Here is a 23,927-nt window from a genome sequence, read left to right as displayed (position 1 = left end):
GGGAAGAACCCCAATATTCTGAGCTTAGAATCCCAAGCGAGACCCTCCGTATTGATTTCAAAAACCGCATGGTGGTTACTGGATCAATGGGACTGCCCGGGATGTGTGTGAACTTGGCCCCGCACTTTTCGAATTTTGAGTTTTTCTTTCTTGTGCCGTATTATGCTATATTTTTGCTGAATTGTTCCGTAAATAAGAGATCGATAACATCAATAACAATTAAGAAAAGAAATAAGCGAAATAAGCCGAAGCTGTCGGCAAAGATCAAATAATGTGGGAACTCCATGATAAATGCACACTTTCAATCACGAACTTGTGCATTTATCGAGGCATTACTGCACTCCGCTACTCGCGAGCGCGTGCGAATGCGAATGCAAATTGTTAACGTCTGATTCCTAACTTTGCCAACGCTGCGAAATCTGGCGATCTGACGAGATTTTGTAATCAGGACAAGTTGTTGTGCTAGTCTAGCACAATCCGGCACAATCAAAGAAAATTCGAAAATATCCAAATTTTCAATCACCGCCACCTTTTTTTTGTTAATTTTTATTAACCCTCGAACTGATCTCAATTTTTAACGGACGTGTCTCGTGTATTGTAAGTAGCACAATTTAGTACAACTTGCAGAATTCGATTATCTATCGCCGTTCGCAAATTGTACGAATAGTAAACTTTTTATTCCTTAAAATTCAACATTTTTTATCTGCAAAGTGAATAGAGATATCGAGTTTCTATCAATGGCATAATGTAGCACAAGTTAGTACGAATCTTTTTATGGAAAAAAAAGTTTGTTTCGGCAAAAGTACGGCGCTAGTATAGTTTTGGTTTTATTTCTTTTCTTAATTGTTATTGATGTTATCAATCTCTTATTTACGGTACGATTCAGAACCAATATAGCACAAGAACACGGCACAAGAAAGAAAAACTCAACATTCGAAAAGTGCGGGGCTAACTTCACACACATCCGCCTGGGACCGAACCGAGATTTTTCTTTGAAAATTAGCAAAATTTGAAGCGTTATAGCTTGAAAACTATTACAAATCGGGTAAACACATCAAAGCTTAATGAATTCGTCTTGAAAAGTACTATCGCATGGTATAAACAAAAATATATAATTCCATTTGAAAAACGAAAGTAAACCATCATATCACGTTAAATAACAAAGTTAACAAAAGTTCCTTCTCGCCGAAACATGAGCCCCACTTTACCATGCAATTTCCATATTTGAAATTTTGCATTCGGCCGATAGTTTCGGAGTTAGGGCTCTGTCATTTAGGCTGGGACACGCTGTACACACCCTTCGCAGTCAAAAAATTAAAAATGAGTACACGACGAATGGTATAAAAGAGAGAATATTTTGAAATGAAGAAACTGTACTCCTTTGAATATACACATTATAGAACATTTGTTTTGTCGAAAATTTGACTGAAATTAAGTGAATATACAGTTTATAACTTCCATCTTTATGCAATTTTCGGGGTATATGTATAGAAGTCGCTTTCAACTCGTTTTTTTACTACTTTTACAGTTGACTTACACAGATAGATACAACAAGAGCTACAGAACTTAACAAACGTTGTAAGAACTCCAGCGTCACAAGCGTCAAAAATAAACGTCGCATGGTGCGCAAATTGAATTCACGAAGACCAACTCCTGCACATCCTAGTTTACGCACCACACTGCTTTGTTTCTGAAGTAGCAGCAGCGTCATATTCTTATGACATCAAGACAAGTTTTGTGCTTGTTATTGTACAGTCAAATAACGTCCTCACACGTAGTATAGCATAAACGAAGATATAGGATAAACCAAGTTGTCTTTAGAATACCATATTTAGAATAACTTCCAACCTAAAGTCACTATTTGGAGCTATCATTTCTTTATCTGAAAATGTACCATTATCGTGAAAATGACGTTCGTTGTAACTAAAAATGTTTCCTATAGCAACGTTCATAAAAGAAAATGAAATAAATCGCACGATAAGCTCAACTTTTCTTTCCGCCACATTAAATTAGCATTGCTTTAATCAAACGAATAAAGATTGATAATGCTCTGTAAAGGTACGACTTCCTCGACATTTCGCAAAGCCAGTTATCAAGAAACGTACATTTTGTGGAGAAAATTGTTTCACGAGGGAAATGAGAACGTTAATATCGGATATATTCGTACGTCATGAAAATACATTGTAATTCTCTGTCTTTAGTGCAAAAGCGCTTCTACGAGAACGGTATATCATAAAATTATCACGAAGAATGCATGCACTAACGAATTTCTCGTAAAAATAAAAGAATAGAGTGAAATTCATATACGAATCATTATGTTCAAATAAAAAGAAATCTATTCGAACGTAAAGTAAAGCGTGCAATGCAATTCATTCCTTCAAACTAATTTTATGCATCTACTAGGATTAATTATCAAATATTCTTCTCTTACGAGGAATGTAAATCTTGTACTACTATGACGTCGAGAAGGTTTTAGTCTATGAATAACTTGCTTGTTTTCTTCCATACGCTTTTTAAAATTTTAATTGCGAATTAGCTTCGATTTTCCAATGCGGAGTGGAAAAGAATCAATAGTAACTGTAAAAATTGTATTCTTTGACTTGTTTGAATTCGATCTTGCCCAAGTTATGGAATAATTTTTCATTTCAGTATGTGACTGACTCCTAGAAATTAATTAGTTCTTTTATACAAGGTGATCCTGAACTGTTTGATCGAACTTTAGACGTAACAAAAAATATTTGATGTAGACTCTTCGAACAAAGAGATACGCAGCATTGTCTCGATGATTAATAAACAGTACTATCGTTCTTATCGTTATACGATACTTATGGTTTACATTGTGATGTTTACAGGTTCAACATGATCACTCGAAAGAGCAAATCGTTGCGTTAATGATAAAACGTGAAACACAGTGTACTTGATTGTGAGTTAGAACGTGTAATTTTTGTAAGAAAAAAGAACATTCAAGTTTCAGAAGTTATTAGTCATTGATATTAAACAAATTTCTTGGAGTACGAAGCATCGATTTGTCTGAAATATTTTAATTAATAGGTGGCATTAGTAGAACATCCTGACAAAATTATGTGAAACAGTTCAGGAACGCCTTGCATATTACGAACAGATTAGGATGAGGATAATTTAATATTTTTGGTTACTCACGATATTTGACGTGCAGTTTAGGAACGGGATCTTGCGGCCAAGCCACGTTCTGCGCGGCTAAGCTGATTAGCGCCAAAATTCGCAACGATGTGCTCATTTTGGTAGCGAGTGGCCCTGCAGGGTATCTTATGAATCAGCGGTAGCTGTCAATCCTCGACATCGCCGCTCCGATCGTCATTCCTGAAACGACAAGAAAATTCCTACCGTTAATAACAAACGATTACCAACAAATTAAGCAATTATTCACATGTTTCCTATATCATTAGACACTTTATCTTTCAATCTGTCGATAAACAATCGATGGACAATTAAACTATATATGATTTTACATAGTTCTTACAAATTGTTTAATCTTATAGTTTTAGTATAATTTTCTTATAATTTTTTTAAAACGAAATTTGCAATATTTTGTCTGTTTAAATTTGTACTCTGGAAAGGATCGAATATATAGGCTAAACCAACAGAATTTGATGATTCCAATTTTCAACGAATTTGTAGGTCAATTTGATTTAATTGCAAAATTTAATATTTGAAATGATAATTCGAGGATGACAGCGTTGATTAACTGTTTGAACGGTTTTGCACTTTCTGTTTTCATTAGATGATTCGCAGAGATTAAATTTTATTAAATTACGAAACGCTTTACTGCAGATTACGCTGTATTGCAAATAATATAATTAACAGATCACAAATAAAACCAGAGTACAGCAGTATATTCGTAACAATTGCTCTTTTTAACAGTTATATTTTTATTTATTCATCGTGAAATACTGTGTTCTGCAGTTCACATTTCAGTTTTCCCTTAATGAAAATTACATAGACAATTGTTATCACCTATGCGATAAGAAATTTAGTAGTTTTATCTGTGGTAAATGTAAAAGGTGTTTATTTGTTATTTCATAAACAAATTTTATTTAATTGGAATGTGGAGAACCACATTCCAGTATTCGATACATTTAATGTAACGCTTCAATTTCTGAATTTGAAGTACTTTTCAGGCAAATAATTCGCTTTAATACCAACAAAATTAAATTTTTTTATTTTGAAAACAAATTATTTCCTTTAAAATGTCTTGGAATTCAGAAATGAAAACGTCGCGCGTCGCGTTAAATACAACAAATTTAAAGTATTTAGTTCTGGTTCAGAAACAATTCTTTGTTCTCTCAATTTGTACTCAAGATTTTACCTGGAAAGCAAAAGTGGAACAAGAAAAGTCATGTACAGCATTTTGTACAAATTATTAATGTACAAATATGTTGTAAATAATGAACACACGTGAAGAGACTTATTAAATAGATATATTAATACAAAAGGATGAGATATACATAAGTACGTGGTTAACGCTTGATTGCGTATGTGCGACTGACTAATTTCGCGTAATTCGACCTCGTGGCCCGCGTTGGTAGCGTACACAGCGACCCAATCGTATGTCACTCGTAACCAATAGGTAATTTACCGACTATTAAAATAGCGAAACCGGGAAAAACAAAAATATCAAGAAGATTGCAAGGAACAGAACTACAAAAAAATGGACATTTCAAGAGGATATCAAGAAACTTAAGTCTCGAGAGAGTCAGAAGAAAAATACTGGTAAGTACCTGACCACCTTCGAGAAGTATACGAACGGAGCGCGATATTTCTTAGGTCAAAAGGAAATACAGAAACAGAGTTCTTTGCCAGAATTCAAAGAACTTTTCACCATGATGAGTTGGAGGAATCTAAATTGTTACACCGCAAAGTAGTGGAGATCGTTTACCTATTAACCCCTTGCAATCCCAGAAGCTTGATTGAAAAGTAAAGCAAATAAAACCAAGATACAGGAATTTAATTAAATTGCGATAACTCTGCAAAAAAGTCGTAGTCTCGTTCAAAAAGAACAAGAATTAACGTAAAGATTCTGAATACCCACTCCTTCCCTCCACGTCGATAAAAATTGTGACACAAACTATTTGAAATGGAGAATTCAATAAAATTAAACGCATTGACAAGTGATCGATAAGTGATATCATTACTTCAGTTTTTAACCCTTTGTACTCGGGAGGTGACTCTCGGTCAGCCCTAGGTTCGACCCAGCAAATCAACCAGCAATAATGTTTGTTTAGGTTTAATTTCTTTGGAACTCGAAGTGTCGATAAAATGATTGTCTGTGAGGCAAAGGTAATCTGATTCTAAAATCTCAAATTAGAGATTTCATTTTCGAAGTCAATTTAACCTTAGTATTCGTGGCAATAGAATGCTAAGGAAGTATCTCGAGATGCTGGTAGATACCAGGAAAAAATGCCTCGAGTGCAAAGGGTTAATATGCTATTCTAACATCGGTGTAAGCTTATATTTCACAAGAATACAAAATTATGGACTCCTTTATTTTCCAAGCGATTAATGCTTCTTTCGTTTGCGTACCTACGCGGTATAGCCGACAAGGAAAGCAAAGTGATCTAGTTACATAAAACTAAATCGAAAATACAGTGGGTGTAGAATGTATTCGTACACCGATCAATTTCCCAAAAAACTTTTGTGTGAAATTGTAGTTTATTGAAGATGTTGATAGAAATTGAAATTGTATTCTCGGAAGTCTCTAAGATAGATATAGTCCAAACAACATTTACTAGTTAATATAATTTGTGAAATTAATAAAAAAATGCGAAAAATGGGTAAAAGTATAGAAGCAATAAGTATTTGTACGATTCTTATGACGAACCATTTACAGTAGAGTTTGTAATGTAAACACATTAGTTTATTGCTCCGTACGAATTAGAAAACATCAAATTGCCAGTAAAGTACTTTTAAACAGTTGTGCAGATACTTATTGCTTCAACATTTCTATCGATTAATTGCTTTTTTTCTTGTTAAGTGGAGTAATAACTATTAACGCCTCAGATATCTTCGAAACTATACAGTCCCTGGCCACCAAGTTATGAGGAAGGTGTGTGCGTGTGTGTGTGTGCTAGCGTAACGTTATCCTCCCCCTTTTTACGATGAATTTCTCTGCCAAACGGTACGAGCACTTAATTCGGGACTTTGGCACTAAATTAGCACCTAATTGGCACCTTATTTTGCAATAGGTTTAAATTTGTTTATCGTTAATGGAGGGGCTAACTTAACGGGGGTTAATCTAGCGACAATCCAGCCGACTAACGCTCAAGAATCGTTCATTGCTTGCAAAGGGATTCAACGCCACATCTGACCCGCGACAATCTAATGACGAGAAGGATCTGGTTTTAGCTAGCCCAAGAAAAAGTTTCTCGCGTGATCGCATTAAAAATGCAGACATTTCTTAAATCTCTCCAGTTCTTAACAATCGAGTATGGCAGAGGCGCGAGTAGAAGCTAAAGTGTCTTTGTTCCATTTCGCGGGCAACTTCTACACGCGAAATTTCTTGCAGAGGTGCACCACCACCTGGCAGGCCAGAGATAGGCTAGCGAGGGAGAAACAAGAGAGAAGGAAGCGGGTACCAGGCAAGATAAAAGGCTAACGAGGAGAACGTAGGACATCGCCGTAGTCAAACCAGTGCGACGAAGACGATGAACAAGACGACGATGGTATGCATTATGCAGAGAGGTCGCCAGCTGGAGCTTCTATTTGTCCGCCTGCCACGCAGCCGACTACCGACTATGACTTCGAATACGCTCGCGATTAGGTGAAAAATCGTATGCACGCGCACACTTCAGCCCTAACATATTGGCGATGGATCACGTACGTACGCGTTATTCAGAAATTCATATCTGTACCTGCGTCAAACCAAATTTATAAAATAGTATGAACGATTCAATTTCACTACGCAAATGGTATAATTACAAATTCTATTCCTCAAGTTAATACAAATTTTTGTTTCTCAGAAAGGGAATTTTTCAGGGAAAAATTCAAAGGCATATAATATATATACATACATATATTTATTGAATTACATAGGTGCTATTTTGTTCCACAACCTTTCCACCTTTTAAGAGATGTATACATGTTATTTGTTTTCAACCATTTCGATATATTCAGACCTGTACCACCTACCAAACATCGACATGGACTTTCCGGACAACTCAAATATATAAATTTTTTATATTTATATAAATTATGAAAATTAATGAATATTTTATCTTTTTTTATAAATATTTTATCCGTTGATAACATATTTCCTTTTTGAATTCAAAGAAAGAAATGTACGAAGTTCATGCGTCCTAGATATCTGTTTACTTCAATGCACCTTCAAAAATAATTCTTTTAGTTACTTAATGAAACTTGTTACCCACAAAATGAGATACTGTACAGTCAACGTGTTAAAGGATTTAAATAATTAACCCTTTGCGCTCGAGGCATTTTTCTATAGAATTAAATCGAGTCCATTTTTATAATAAATTTCTGTAAAACCAAAAACTCTGCTTCGAAAAGAAACATCTAAAAACATTCACGACTCAATGTATATTATTTCAATTAATAATAAGCTGTATTTTGATATAAGTAAAATTGAAATTGTACATTCAAAAATCACTTTTAAATTACATATGTCGCCCTAGAGGCGCCACTCGAGCGGAAACGGTTAAATTACACAATTTAGTACCACTGAAAATTACTGAACATGTATCCAAAGTAGAATATACGAGGAAACGTAATTTTATAAATAATAATTCACATAGTACATCAATTTTTTTTCAAAGTGGTAAGTATTCACATATTAATGGACGGTGGTTTGTATGACGGCTCTCGTCGAATCAGGCTGCATATCTAATGTCGCTAACCACCACCTCCCTTGGCATCTTGTACACAGGCGCAAAACGTACAACTTAATTCCGTTCGCCTTCGTAACCGCTCCTCGCGAGACGCTTAAAATTCAGCTTCGACGTTGGTTGGCGTCGTTTACGTTGTCGTTGTTCGTGTCACGCCTCGAAATGCGTGGAAGGACTCAACGGTGATCCGCATAGCGAATCGATAACCCTGCCTTCTGTTTTAACTCTCGTCTCATACAAATCGTATTAGTATAATTAGATTTCTCTGCGCGAATGTAAAGATCGAGAGTCTTAAATTCAATTTAACCGTGTCGCCGCGAACTGCGCCCAACTCTGACGGAAGAACGCGCGAGGAAACGATCCCTCGTGATTTTTCGAACCATTCCAAACTCTATTAACCCTTTGCACTCGAGGGGCGACTCTCAGTCGCCGCTAGCTATTACTCGAGCGGCGACCGAGAGGCGACAGTCTTCGTTAATATTGGATTTCGTTGAAACTCGAAGCGTTGATAGCGACATACGAAGTCGAACAATTGAGTAGTGGTTAAAACTTTCAATACTCGACTAAACCTCTCATTTCTCAGTTTTTTATAAGCTTGTAGTTCGCTTATGATACAACTCACAATGATTCGCATATTGATTCTATTTTCATATTCATTATTGTTTCTTATGTTTTGCAAGAGCTAACAAGATATTTCTAATATTTTATATTAATTCATGAATAAATACTTAATGATGTAATAGTGGTAAAATGCTACGCCTTAAAATGGCGGTAGGATATTTTATTTTAGATGTGGCCGCGAACATTTTCGACTCTCTAATCGGAGTACAGTTATCTCTAAATTTTGTATTGTTTTGGAAGTCTTGAAACCCTTACAAAATGAATCTTTATAGTGAGATCAATTCGAGAGCAGATGAATATGATTTTACACCGTAACAAGACGAGGACACTCGTTTGAAAAATACGGAACATAGCGTTAAGAACTTCTGTTTCTTAAGATGTAAAGATACATAAAATACTAAAATATATTTTTAAAATCGTCTAGAGTTGCTGGCATATTCTACTGAAAATGTCAAGCGCAAACAGTTTTTGTCACGCATTTCTTAACAGGAGTTAACTTAACTTCGACGCTGGTCCAGTAATCGATGCTTTCAATTTGTAATTCAATTTTTATACTACATGCTAGCCGTTTGCTCGTAAACCGTTACTTTTGGTGCGAGCTAGCCGCTACATAAGTTTATCTTTAAAGAAAATGAATTCAACAAACAATAGTTTGGAGTTATTTTGTTGCAAACACAGTGAGGAATATAATAAAAAAAGACATATTGCGAAAGTATCAATATTTAAATATTCTAAAAAAAAAAAAACGTTATTCCACTACGACGAAGGTTTGTTGAAAATAATTTTGTTTTTATAGAGGACATACCACAGTGCTACATATGTACAATATATATCAAACGAGTAGAAGACAAATTGAAAATACTGAAATGACCTCGCGATCGCGCAACCTCGATCCAATTGCGAAATTGTAGGACAAATTAGATGGGAAAGTGAGAACGAAATGTCTAAATAGTGAGACACAGTCGTGGACACAGGTAAAAACGAGGTGGAAAGAAATCCAAGCAGAAACACTAGAAAAAGTTGTCGTTAGAATGCTGAGGTTGGTGCAAACGGTTATTTCAAAACAGAGTGGATATAGTATATACAAACGAAACATTAAATTATTTTGTAGGGAATTTCTGATCTTATGCATTTATGGTATACACTAATATGAAAAATATACAAAAATTATGCAGTATGTATGTAGAATATATTCCATTAATTAATATGATAATATTAATATTTCGAATTGCAGAAGTTAACATATATTTATCATATTCTCTTGTATTATAAATCCATAAAATCCGTAGTTTAATGATAACATTCATAGACGTTTAAACAAAGTATTTTTCATCGTAACTAAGCAATTCTAAGACGTGATTTTTAGGACAATTAACTCTAATCAGTATAAAAACATTTATATATCTTTATCTTACATATGATTTTAAAAATAGTATTCAATTATTTTTATATTCTACTTCTCCTACGGTAACGAAACGTTCGTTAAAAATTATTTTCATTAAGAACTAATTATTACAGGCATACATTTTGTATTTTGTTTCATCCATGGTAGTGAGATGTTCGGTAAATGTTATTTTCACTAACAATAAGGTATAATTACACTGCGTACATTTTGTATTCTACTTTTTTTACGATGATGGAATGCTCATTAAATATAATTTGCATTAAAAGACAATTCCCCTATTACAAAATAAACGCGGTATTTATCTGATTTCTGCTACAGTGGGTGTAGAAAGTATTCGTACACCGATCAATTTCCAAAAAAACTGTGTAAAAATGGTAATTTATTAACTTATTTTTTATAAACAATGACATTATACATATTCTCGAAAATCTCTAGAATAGATAGATTACAAAAAAAATAGCTGTTTATGTAAGTTGCAAAATTAACAAGAAAGCAACAATTAACCGATAGAAATGTTGAAGCAATAAATATTCGCACAACTCTTTAAAAGTACTTTACTGGAAATTGTATATTCGAATTCGCACGGAGCAATAAACTAATGTGTGTACGTTACAAACTCTGCTGTAAATGGTTCGTCACAAGAATGGTAGAAATACTTATTGCTTCTATACTTTAACCCACTTTTCGCATTTTTTTTTTTTGTTAATTTCACAAATTATATTAACTAGTAAATGTTGTTTGGACTATATCTATCTTAGAGATTTCCGAGAATATGTAAAATATCATTGATTACAAAAAAAGAAGTTAAGAAACTACAATTTCACACAAAAGTTTTTTTGGGAAATTGATCGGTGTACGAATACATTCTACACCCACTGTAGGTGTCCGGATACTTATGAACGGTAATGTATACGCTGTTATTAACCCCGACTCGTACGGGTCCTTTTATTTTCTTGTTACTTCTAATGTTCTAATCTCTTTCGCACGAATGGGCATGCAATCTCCACAGCCTCTGGGTACGCGCAGCGCGATAATAAATTCACCGAAAACCGTGCAAGCCTTCCCCGAGGATCGCTTGGAAACGGGTGAAACGCGCAGCACGAAAACACAAAGTGTTCGCTAAGGTACGTATATCAGAGAGGCGAGCCACTCTTAGGCGTGGCTCGCCCTACTTTCAAGGTACGAGACGAGCTGTAGATCGAGAGTCACTTCTCTCCAGCATCGTCACCGCTCGGTTTCCGATTCCCCGTGGTAGCTGCAACCAAACCAGACTTTCTCTTACGTCAGACAAGTCAGGAGCCATCGCGTCGCGCGATCGCAACCCGCCCAGCTCCCAAGATCGGATTGGAAAAACCCTCGCCGAGAGACAAAAAAGAATCGATTTAATTTCTCTCGATCGGATCGCTGGCACGGCTAAAAAAAACCGCAGGCGGAGAGGAAGGGATTGCAAAATCAAGCAAACAGATCCAGGAATCGAGGGAAGACTTCGACGACGACACGTAGAAGCTAAACGAGTGCCTTCGTCGCGTCAAAGTAATCGAACGTACGAGCAGAGGCGACTGTCGAGGACCAAGAAAATTAAAGCGCGATGTCCCGTCGACGAAAACCGATTTGCCGACATTTTATCGTACCCCTGTGTCTCGATCGTGAGAAATCGTGATACCAGTCACGCGTGGACAGAGATGATTGATTTTAGCTAGGATTATTTAATAGCTTGATAATGAAATCTTGGGAATTTATAGATGTGAACAGAGCTGTCAGTTGTAGGTGTGTAAAATTAACTAATAATTAGGGTACCAGAGGTAGGGGAAGCTTTTTGTATACGAAATCCGTGTGTCACTTTTTGTATAATCAATTATACCAAAATTGTAAAGGGATATTAACGCTAAAACTATCAAGATGATCAATTTGACCCAAGTATTCGAACATCCTTTTAAATTCATTCAATTATGAACAATTTTTTTTATCGCTATATTTGGAAAAAATTATTGTGATACAGAATTAACTATATCGATAACTTAATTTCCATCTCCTCTCTCTAATTACAAAAAATTTAGTCGTATGTATACAGAATATGTATGCATTGAATAGTAATTTTAGTGTCACCCATGAAAAGAACGAATAATCTTGTCAAGAATATTGGACATTTTTTTAAGGATCCATTTCTCGTACCAAAATAAGACGAACAATCCTTTTTTACCCGACTTCGAAAAGGAGGAGGTTACTCAATTTGACATGTATATATATATTTTTTAAATGTTTGTTCGCCGATTACACCGAAATGACTTGACCAATCGGAATGAAACCTCTTGCATCTTATAGAGTATAACCCCCAGGTGGTCCCGTTATAAAAACGTTTCGGGAATTGTCATTTTTTACCTGTTTTTTCTATTTTACTATCCGATATTTCATAGCAGAGATATAAACAGTCAAAGTTTTTGTGCGTGTTAATAATACATGACCACGTGTTTCTCATGGTGAAATATAAAATGATGAAATATAAACGTTACGTGATTATATATACAGGGTGTTCAAAAAAAAGCATTCAATATTTATATGGTGTATAGGGCACACTGTATTGAGTAAAAAAGCTTTAGTAAACATAGGTCCAAAGGTCAACCGTTTCTGAGGTATAAACATTTTTGTTTGCTAGTATCATGATTGACTTACTTGCTTCCATCGCATGCGATGTTTATGTCAGTGTTTATAAATTGCGTTCTGAATGTTCCCATTCAAGTGCCGACAATTCCATCAATTTCATTTTTTCAATTTCGTGTACAGAAATGAGCGGTGGACACGTGGAAAATCTTCTATAAATATCGAAAACCCAGTAGTAAGTCAATCATGATACTAGCAAACAAAAATGTTTATATCTCAGAAACGGTTGACCTTTGGACCTATGTTTACTAAAGCTTATTTACTCAGTACAGTGTGCCCTATACACCATATAAGTATTGAATGCTTTTTTTTTTAACACCCTGTAGTATACTCTTCTCGATTTCTTTTTACACGCTAAAACGAAAGTTTTATGTATATTTGCACTGATTTTGGAGAAAACAGCTTATAACACTATGTTTAGCTCTCGCCATATAATTTTGAATGATATTCACAAAAATAAACAAAATGAAACATTCATGTATTAGAGGTGTGTGCAGTGCGTATTGGTGAAATAAAAACTATTCTCTTTGGCAAGCAATAACGAAACTTCCACAGGTCCGCATAAAGCAAATATCACTGGCGGATTCACGTTCGATATATTGCTTAGAAACGCGGAAAACATGAAACACGCAAAACTGCGAATTTTTTTTTAATCAATAGTTATTTTCTGTACAGCAATGTACCATTTATTGCAGCACTTGAAAAAAGAACAGTTTAGTGTTAATGAAATGTGTCAGTTCTTACGCCATTGCACTAAGTAGTACTCATTAGTTGAAATTGTAGATAAATTGTAATTTATGATATGTGTAAATATGACCATCATATTACTCAAAAACATTTATTAAAAGTTTTCAATGTCAATGCATGTACATTTGTGGTTAGAAGATATGTTATCCAATGTTAATTGTTTTAAAAATATATTCTGTCAAAATAAATTAGTTTTATCCTCTCTACCGCGACAGTTATACTAACGTAAATAATTGACATATACATATATTTTGTTGCTGTATGAAATATACTTTTGGAAATTTTCACTTTTTAATTTTTCTTTAATTCATTAAAATTTACTCAAAAATGAAAATTTTAAGAAATAGTAAAGCTACATTTTAACAATATCCTTAATAAAGTAGAAACTTTTCCACTTTTTTAATTTCAGATCAGCAATCTCGCAATGCAGCGGTTGCAGACTATGCAAACATACTCGGCGGAGCTGCGGTAAACGAAGTTGATGCGTCGCCACTTTTCTACATTTTTCAACACAAAGTTTTCTAGATATTCTTCAAAAAGTATATATTCATATATTCAAATTGAAACTTTCTATATCGCATAGTTTCCATGTTAAAAATTCTCATATATTGATCTGTTTGTGTCATGGTAGTTGAAAAGAACATTCATCTTTCAGTCCAAAGAAAGTACCGATGCTTGGGAACTTTTTTCTAGAGCCACCAATTTCTTTCTTCTCATACGTAATGAAAAATCTGTAAGACTTGCCGATATTTTATTACAAACTTTACATGCTTTTATAGCAAAATAATTCTTAACGAAATAGATATTTTGTAAAATTTTCAGGTAACAACAACATTTATCTATATTTAAAAAATTCCATTTTTAATAATCATTTCTAACCATTAGGTTCAAAAGAATCCATGCCACGTTGCAATTCGTCAATTCTGATAGCGTAAAACAATCACGTATATACTTTCTATGCAGATTAACATTTTTCAATATACAGTCAGTGTAATAAGTATTCGTACAGGAACTATTTATTTTAAATGGGTTACTGTACGAATACTTCTTACACTGACTGTAACTGGCGGAAATACCGTTCAAAGCATGTACTCTTAAAATATGTCTCGAATATTTATATTAGATCAGTATCGCCCACAAAAAGTTCCAAAGGTCTATATTTCATCGACCAGAACGCTCCCATTCCTCCTTGACAAACCGTATTACTTTATTAAATAAACAAATATTTGTCTTCTTTCAAAAAAATATCTTCACTTCATGCCAGATCTACATTCGTACAGATCAAAATTTTCATTCGTTTTCGTGTTTCAGATACACGATTTTATCCAATATCAGTTTGCACAGTAGAAAAATACTTTCAAGAGTTTCATCTAAGTACCTTAAAGTGAAAGCCGATATATTTCCATGAAAAAATTGTCATGCGTACATAAAAGTCTGATCAACGCATGCGCGAAGTTTGAAACCAATTGCCTTTTAATATGTCCAACAAAAATATCATCAGAAAGAACGTTTCTTGCACGCTCGCAAAGCCCTCGAGCGGAACGTGATTCAAGCGCAGAATGATGAGATCTCCTTCTAAATCACCAGCGTTATCTGTAACTGGTTCGTGCGTTTCGCAGGGGGTAAAGGGTAGAATCGTGGCTCGGGAAAACGGCCACTGGAAAATAAGAGAAAACCGAGAGAAAAGCCGCGGCGCCGTGGCGGTATGTTGGTATAACTCGTGGCATCGCAGACACAGGTGAAGAAGAGGCACGAGACTGGGAGAATTCGTGGGCAAGAGCACCGAGCAACACCGGAGCACGCCCCGTCTAATTATCCATGCGCTTTGTGCGTATAGTAGTCGAGTAAAAAGCAACAGCGGCAATAGCATCGGGGCCGCGAGACCGACATGGCCGCTCGGACCGTGGATAATTCTAGGCCGATCGCTCACCGTTCAACGAGCCGAGGATCAAAGCAAAAACAGTAGGCGCGCAGCTCTCGTCTTGCTCGCGATTTCCAGCTTGGTGAAATCCTCGACGATTTTCTACCGTGATCGTTTGTTTCGTACCAACGCGCCTTTCAAAGAGGCGTTCACCTATACTCCTCCCTCTTTCCTTCTCCTCTCTTTTTGCTTCCCGTTCTTTTTTCCTCTTCTTTTCTTCCCTCCCCCCGTCGGTACCGCGCAGTGCAACACCTCAACTTTTTCTATTTTTAACGGTGCGTTTACACCAACCGATCGTATCGAGCGCATTGCCGCGAGTCTATCGCCAATTTATATCGCGCCCGATAAATCGGCAGTGTCTGACGCGCGCATCAAAAGTTCACTGCACCTGAAGCGATCCATTTTTATTCCCCTTCTATTTTGTCCTGGGAAACAATACTTATTCTATGAATATATCGGCCATGAATTCGCGGGGACGTACGCTCGCACCGGACTTCACCTCGCGTCGACGTGTTTACGACGCTGCGCGCGGTCGCCGGCTGCCATCGAATAGCGATCAGAGGATTTACCGATTTTTTCAATTATCGGTAATTCAGTGAAACGTTCTGTCGATACCGGCTCATCGTTGTTCGATCCCTGAACTGTGGAAATTGAAAATAAACAACGGTTTGTTTTCAATGGAACAAATGTTTTGCTGCCGTGTAATCGAGGGTAAAAGAAAATTATCGTATAGTCTGTCCCATAAATATTCCGTATTCTCAGCGTACATATATTGAAGAAATTTGTCGAATTTGAACGAAACGTTTGATATTCCCAAATAAATATTTTATTATACATACATACAATGCAAAGAGTATTCATATACATATTTAGATGTAATAAAACGTATGTTTATACATATGTATATATTCATTAGATAGAGTATATGTGTATACATATAGAGGGTGTCCCAAAGGTCGTGTAGGAGCCGGAAATGGGGGGTAGCTGAGACGATTTTGAACAACAATTTCCTTTGCAAAAATGTCGGATGGGGTTTCGTTTTTGAATTATTAACACTTTATTTACCGGGAGCCTATTTATAGGCTTTGTAATTCCAGTATTTAGTTATTATTCGAATTTATTTACTGTGTTGATGGTTGTCTACTTACAATGTTCAGTGTTCGGTAACAGACTTAGCTTTCACTGTACCTAGTAACAGTATGAAAAAATTATTGTCAGCCTAGATTGGCATATGCTACTGTAGAAAATTCTTTTTTTAATTAAAGTCTGCTTCTAAATAGCCCGGTAGATAAAGTGTTAACAAAGCAACATCCGACCAATCACAGCGCCCGAGTAGCGGTAGTCAATTGCAATTTTTGTAACAGGAATTGTTGTATTTATTTATGTATTTGCAAGGTATTTAGTAAGTGGGTAATATAGACTCCATAAATCATTGAAATAAGGACCATCTTAATTTCTATAGAAGTAGCTATGGAAATTCCATCAATGTATTTTTAAGGAGTAATGCGATATTCGTGAACACTACTGTAAATTCATGGGATGGCGAATGTACGGAAAAGATTCAATGTTTGTCTGTTCCCCGCTCCAACGGATGCATTCTTCGTAACAAACGTGCGGCAGAACAGACGGTAAACGGACACATCTTCAGAGACAGAGACAATACGCGCGAAACTTTTCGCATAAAAGACAAGGTCATGGCATATGTATAGCACTTATGACCAAGGATTTCCGCATAAGCGGCGAGACCTCGAAACTTTATCAGAACTCTCTCAACGTGCCGGAACAACTTCTTGATGGCATCGTATAAAAGACAAATACTGCCACTAAGTACGCAATTTACGCGGAAGTGTGCATTTCATTTTCAACCGAGAGGAAACATTAATTCACGGGGCAAACAGCACGAAACCGACATTCACTAGGTTTACGCGAGAGTCCATCAAGTATACGAATTAATGTCCCAAGAGCCGCATCGAAACATTAATGATGTTTAAGAGCGTTAGTTGCTTTTTAAATGTTATGTACCAACGATAAATATTAGACATTGGGACGATGATGCGCAACCCACGGGCCACGCGCGGCCCATTTTCTGGCCCTCGTTAAGCTTATGAAAAATTCGAGTGCGATAGGGTGAACGCAAACGTTGTCACGAGGTCATGTTTCCTTTGTGTTATGCACAAGTTTTTCTGTTAACAAATTCACAGAAATCTTCTCCCAAAGTAAAAATTTTAACTCATATTTTGCAATTAAATACAACTGTAAAACTTATTATAACCTATTTGTTGTAAAAAAATCAAGCCTAACATTCTCGTTGATCAATTTTTAAAATTAACAATCATGTATCATTGTTTATAAAATATTGTTTTTGGCAATATATTTGTGGTTCGTTAAATACGCTTCTCTTTCTTACGATAATGTTTTGTAACAATATCTGTTATGTAAAAGTATTATGGAATGGCGATGTATGCTTTCATTACAAAATTTCCATGAAATAAAAATTATTGTCTCTTACATGCAAGTATGATTCTTTGTTTTTCTTATTTTTAATTCGACTGCTAAATAAAACATAAAATACAATTTGGTCCTTTTGTGTATAAAAGATTAATGCACGGTGATTAAGAAATTGAGCTGATTGTGAGTTAAAAGTCTACGAAAATTGAATTTAATATGAAATAAGTATATTTTATCTAACACGTTTCACACACTATATTATTATTATTGTTAAATGTAAGAAATTTGTCTAATTATAAGTAATTATGTGTGTAAATTATTTATGACTCACATATGTAATATAAGGAGTGTGAAAAATGTAATTCACGGTGGTCGCTAATGGCGTACAAGCTGATGCGAATAATAATGACTGTTTTACCAATTCTGAACTGTTTTCCTTAACGTTCGAAAACAATCACACAATATTCCTGTAATACAGTGCTACACATACAAACTAATTTTCATTTGCTGGATGAAATTGTGCATCCTGCCGTTTTCACTTTAGACATGGTCAGCGCCTCTTAGACAGAATACTTTTACATAATTCTTAAACGATTAACAAATAACATGTATTATTCTGACACAGCCGGTAAAACTTGACGCAAAAACAAATATTTAACGTCGAACGAACGTAAATTAAATACATGGTATTATGTTGTACCGAACAGAGGAATGATTCACTGTATTCATTAATTGTTGAAGCAACTGTGCCAACACTTTAACAGCGTTAGCTGACGCGTAAGTACCAAATTCGATTCAAATTCGATTCAAATTCTTGCATCGTCCCAAATACAGTCACCAACTCGAAACTAGGTAACGTAATCGCGAATGCAGTTGCTACAAACGTAATCTCAATAAATAAGTATTCTCAGCGACTTGTCAGAGATTTGTCAACAGTTCTCGGAGCACAGCAGCGTGTCGATAGTGTAATCGTGGTTCTATGCAGCGGCGCAATGCTAGACCGTATACGGTCGTTTAGGAATGGAATTTGTTGCCTCTGATTGCGACAAGTTTCGAGAGAAAGATTGCGTTCGTTCCGAGCTTCAGCTACGGCGGGCAGGAAACTACCGGTAAAGGTAGAAAAGCTAAGGGAAGAAGATAAGTCTAGTAGATGAAAGGCGCCAAAAAGAAAGTACAAGATATCAACGACGAGCCCCGATGAATGAGTCTACCAACGATCTTTGAGACTCCAGCAGCCTGTGATTAATAAGTAACGTCGATCTCGGCCAAAGTAGAGTTTCCTCAAGCTTCGAGTGCTAGTATACCCACCGTGACACTTGGGTATACGAACCTCGGAGACTAGTCGGCCGTAAATAACAATTTTTCGAAAATAAATAGCCTCTTTCCCTCTCGCGCTGCTGAGCACGATGCGAAACGCAAGATTAGTAGGAAGTTAGGCCACAAGTAGAAGTTTAACTAGTGAAACGGTACGGTTCGCCACGCGACTGCGCGCTGAATCGAATAAAACTTGTTTAAATGTACGATAAATACTTTGTTTATTCACTCTTTACGTCAAAACGATCACTGTAGATAAAGTTACTTTTTTTATTATCGAGTATGAACTACCTTTCCCTTGAGTATTTTCTTTATTATTTAATTGACGGAGTGCTAGACAATATATCAGCTGTTTTCTAAAATGACTTTTTTTTTTTGTAGTCATGTATACTTTCATTTAAAATAAGAAAATTAGATATATTTCATATCATTCGTGTTTGATTCAAACACAAAATTGTAAAGCCCTTTTTGTAAATGGGTAAATTTGTTTTTGATAAATGGTACATTGGACTGCAAAATTAATACAATCGATACCAAGTTGAGTTTTTGAAAACAAAGGAGGAGAAAAGAAAACGAAACTTCTTTGTTAGATGAAGAAGATCAAAAAATTAATACGTGTTGTGCAATTTGAAACTTTAAATAATACCCAGCAATAATTATAGAGCCTGTTTAGCTGGTCAAAATAAAAATATGATCAGCTGTTCTTTGATCCTACTAAAATCATTCTGTAATTTATGGGAAATTTTTGTCTTTTTTCTATTTATTAATGCAAGTACCTAATAGTAAGTATAATCGAATAACATTAATTTTATTTTTGAAATTCTCGTTAGAAATTTTAAATCATTTTTAAAATGTAATAAAATAAATAAAATTATAAATTTTACCAGAAATATAATTACATACAAAATGTTCAACATGTTATAACGATGTTATAACTTACATCTACAGAACTAAGAATGATTTGATTTTCATCTTCTTAAAAATTAGGATAAAAAAGAAAGTTCCTAAATAATTATAACTAGACTGCGGAACTTTATGCAAAATAAAATCTTCGCGAGCGTGACTACAAAAATTTAAGTTAAATAGGAATTCATTTTATTATGGAAATGTTATAACATGGACTTTACTTTCAATCTTTTTTATATTCTTGAATATTATTTGCGTTTTGTAGGTTCTTGTAAATTCAAATGTTCTATAAATGCATAAAGATTCGCAGTCTAATTATAACACAAAAATTATAGTACGTCCAATGTGGTCGAATTACATAAATCTTCCTTACAATAAATAAAATTTGGGCTAACGACCATTTTGAATGACAGTAGAACTTACCATATTCGACACGAGTTCTTGTATTTCTCATTTTGTTTTCAACTAAAACTGTGCTGTTGATCGGGTCAACGGAAAGTCGATGACACCTGACATCAAATCGAGTGCTACGTTAAATTTGACGGTTTAATTTCCACACGAAGCTGATAAATGTATGTATAAGGAGAACATTCATCATGAATTTGTTAAATTTATCGCGCAAACGCCGTTTAATCGAAAGTGGAGCGAAAGGGATGCCGATAACAGTGCAAAAGTCAATAACCACAACGTTGAGAAACCTAGATTTGCGAATCGTTGCGCAAGATTAATTGTAACGTTTACTTCTACCGACTCGCCTTAAAACGTCTATCCCGTTTTCCACCATTCCCTTCCGTTTCATACTGTCACGGTATATTCTTATCGTGGCATTTTCAACATACCGCTATTCGCTTCTTAAATTATAAAGAAGTAAATTTCGTGAATCAATAACAACTGATTACTTCAATTTTGCTCAAAAAAATAGTTGCTGCTTATAATAATGATGGAGATTGACATTCCAACTGTCGAATGCATAAACTCGATTTTCATTCATTAACTGTTATATAGGACGAGACAGTTTTGGAATTATTACGAGAAGAGAAAAATTTATTTTTGTGATCAATCTGGAGGAAACGTTGACTTGTGTCTAATTTTGGAAATTTATTCATATCTAACATTAATTTAGGGTGAAAGTGCAAGAACAAAAAAAAGTTGATTATTATTGTATAAGTAACCTACATTATAATTATCATCATTTGTATTATTCTTAAAAATAAGAAAAGTTCCAGTAATTTGAGGATCAAAGATTTCTACAATTACTTTCCGTTCCAACTCGTATAAATAATGTTTCTAAATCCTCTGCATCTTTATTTTTGATATATTTTATCGTTAGATAAATTCATGTAACATTTATATAACACTATTATATTACAGTTAAGATATTTTTGAGTAAAGAAGATCATAAAAATTAGTGGTCGAAGCGTCTCTTTAATTACTTTATAGGAAGCACTCAGTGGGTATATTGTTATATTAGTAAGATAAATATACATATATAAATATTACATCTTCACTTTAATAAACGAATTAAATATTAGTTACACTTTCTTTCATTCTCAATGCATCAATATTCCTGTCTATCCCTTCTTTTCTTTTTTTATTATTCTTTATTTTTTTTTTTTATCGTATATAATATAAACCTGAAAAGAATTTCAAAAAGCAAGACCGAAACGTCGTTTAATCATTAATACAATAAACATAACAGTCCGTTCTATATAACTAATAATTTATACTCCTATTTCTAACTAATCGGATTGATCCAATAAAGCAGATGAAAGTTATTTTGAATAATTCATAATGATATATTTTATTTCCTCCGACAAATTCTATTACATGTATATACAGACACGTAATATATACGTATATAAACAAAATTCATACGAAGCACGAATGTATCGCAGGCTCCCTTTAGTTTCCAAATTAGATCAAGTTTGAAGTGTGACGTGACTTTTTACAAGTACTTTCAGTCTCTTGTCCTCCTTATCGATCCGGATACTTTCAACTCATTTAATAAAACCTGATATATTTTCAATTTGTAAGTAAATTGCGCTTTTTTTCATTCATTTTAATCAGTTTGTAATAACAGTTCAATAAATGTCTAATTTTTTTAATTGTAACACAAAAGATCACAGAAAATGATGATAAAATTTTACATTGTTATGTAAATGTTAGCCTGCCTTATCATAACCTGCCATTGTTGTGACATTGAATAACCTAACAATTCTATATTCATTCAAACGAATTTGATAATTGATTAAATAATGAACAACTTGATGGATAAAAAATTTGTAAAATTCACTTAGTAAATTTAATATTTAATCTTGAATAAATTTTAGTAATCGAATTATTTTAATTATTGATAAAATTACTATTACTAGAAGAGTTTAAAAGGCATATAACTTAGTAGATAAAATGTTTATCGATTTCATTTTCATAAATATGGTAATAAACTGTATACATGTTACTAAAATTTATATTATTTGACGATAAACCAAATGATAAATGGCTTGCTTAAATACATAAAATATTTAAGAATTACTTAGAGTAAATTGAAAATGAATCGTATAACGAACAAAAGTAATGGGTAATATATTTGTGAATTTCATTATTAACTATTCTAAATCACAATGATCCCAAATTTTCATGTTTGATTCTTTTATTGGCGATTAAAACATTATACTGATCCTTTAATTATGCTTTCTTGTTTTTGGAAAAAAATAAAACTGTGTATAATGAGAATAATAACATCCAAAAAATTGCCTCTTGTAAGTATCAGAGAATGTTAAAATTTTGGGTCATTTTCTCTACATATGTAAAATAAATGTCCTCTTTTATAATATTTATGGGAAAAACTTCAATCAATTAATGATAAAAGAGAATTACATTAGACTAAAAATACAGAATACCATATAAACGTAATTATGTGCAAATCGTGTACGCGTGTAAATATTTATAAATGGAATAAAAATAGAGCATTCTATTAAGCAATGAAACTAAACAATATAGAGTGAAGTTAATTACGCATAGAATGCGCACATCCTCCAACGCTTGCACTTTAATTAAAAAGTTGTTGTGCATGATTCTATCGTTTCAATTATGTACAAATCGTGTATTATTTGTAAATATTTATAGATGGTCTTAAAAGAAAATATTCTATTAAGCAATAAAAATAAACAATATAGAGTAAAGTTAATTATACACAGACTACGTACTTCCTTCAATGTCTGCACTTTCATTAAAAATTTGTTGCGCATGATTCTATCGTTTCAAACTTCTATAAAGTGAAAATAAAGGAAAGCTGATCTGTTTTGGATGTATATATTTATATTCAACTTCGAGAAAATAGCCGGTTAAAATAACCGATCAACAATGTAATGAAAACGAAATTCCATGACATGAGCCAAATTAACTCGATCGTTAGTTTTAAAGTTAAGTTATACCTAATCAGGATTTTTAAAAATTCGATTTTGCAGTTTTTGCTTATTTCTTCGATTATAGGTAAAATTATATCTTATACAGTATTAGCTGAATAAGAGATACCTTGATCATCGTAAAGCACACTTTTTCTGGAAGTGCTCTAGAAAATTGACCGTAGCATTTCGACAAATTAATATTTACAATTGTATAGGTACGCAAAGATCTACTGAACTCACTGAACTTAGTGCAAAAAGATTGAATAAAATAAATGCAAACGTCTTTTCAAAAAAAATTCTTGATACATGTTTGTCGCATTTTTTCAGTCTCTTAACTAGGTATAACAGCTATACAGTCCTACTAATTTAACAGTGCGTGAGCCACATGGCTCGTTACACTTTTTATATAGCCCTTAAGGGTTGTAGCATGCGAATATGCAGCTAGGGTACGGGCTAAGCGATCCCGGGGTACTCTAGCTAGATAGGGGCCAGTGGGCCCCAATAGTTGTGTGCCAAAGATAACACTAACGTAAATGTAATGCACAGAGTTATAATAACGCGAACCAAGCCAAAATTAAGAAATGATGTAAGGCAACGTCAAGAAGAACTGAAATAATTGTATT

General features: G+C 34.2%; 1 protein-coding gene across 2 annotated transcripts in view; it reads right to left on the bottom strand.

Moving 5' to 3' along the window:
- The window catches only part of LOC128883069 (semaphorin-1A-like), a 582,486-nt gene that overhangs the window by 465,314 nt on the left and 93,245 nt on the right, over nt 1-23,927 (bottom strand). For both annotated transcript variants that reach the window (XM_054135057.1, XM_054135071.1), the window contains exon 2: nt 3,160-3,339. In XM_054135057.1, the coding sequence (XP_053991032.1) occupies nt 3,160-3,256 (97 nt within the window). In that variant the 5' untranslated portion in view covers nt 3,257-3,339. The remainder of the gene's footprint in view (nt 1-3,159; nt 3,340-23,927) is intronic.

Source organism: Hylaeus volcanicus, chromosome 1 (genome assembly GCF_026283585.1).
Source record: "Hylaeus volcanicus isolate JK05 chromosome 1, UHH_iyHylVolc1.0_haploid, whole genome shotgun sequence".
NCBI lineage: Eukaryota > Metazoa > Arthropoda > Insecta > Hymenoptera > Colletidae > Hylaeus > Hylaeus volcanicus.
This window is presented reverse-complemented; position numbering and strand designations above follow the sequence as displayed.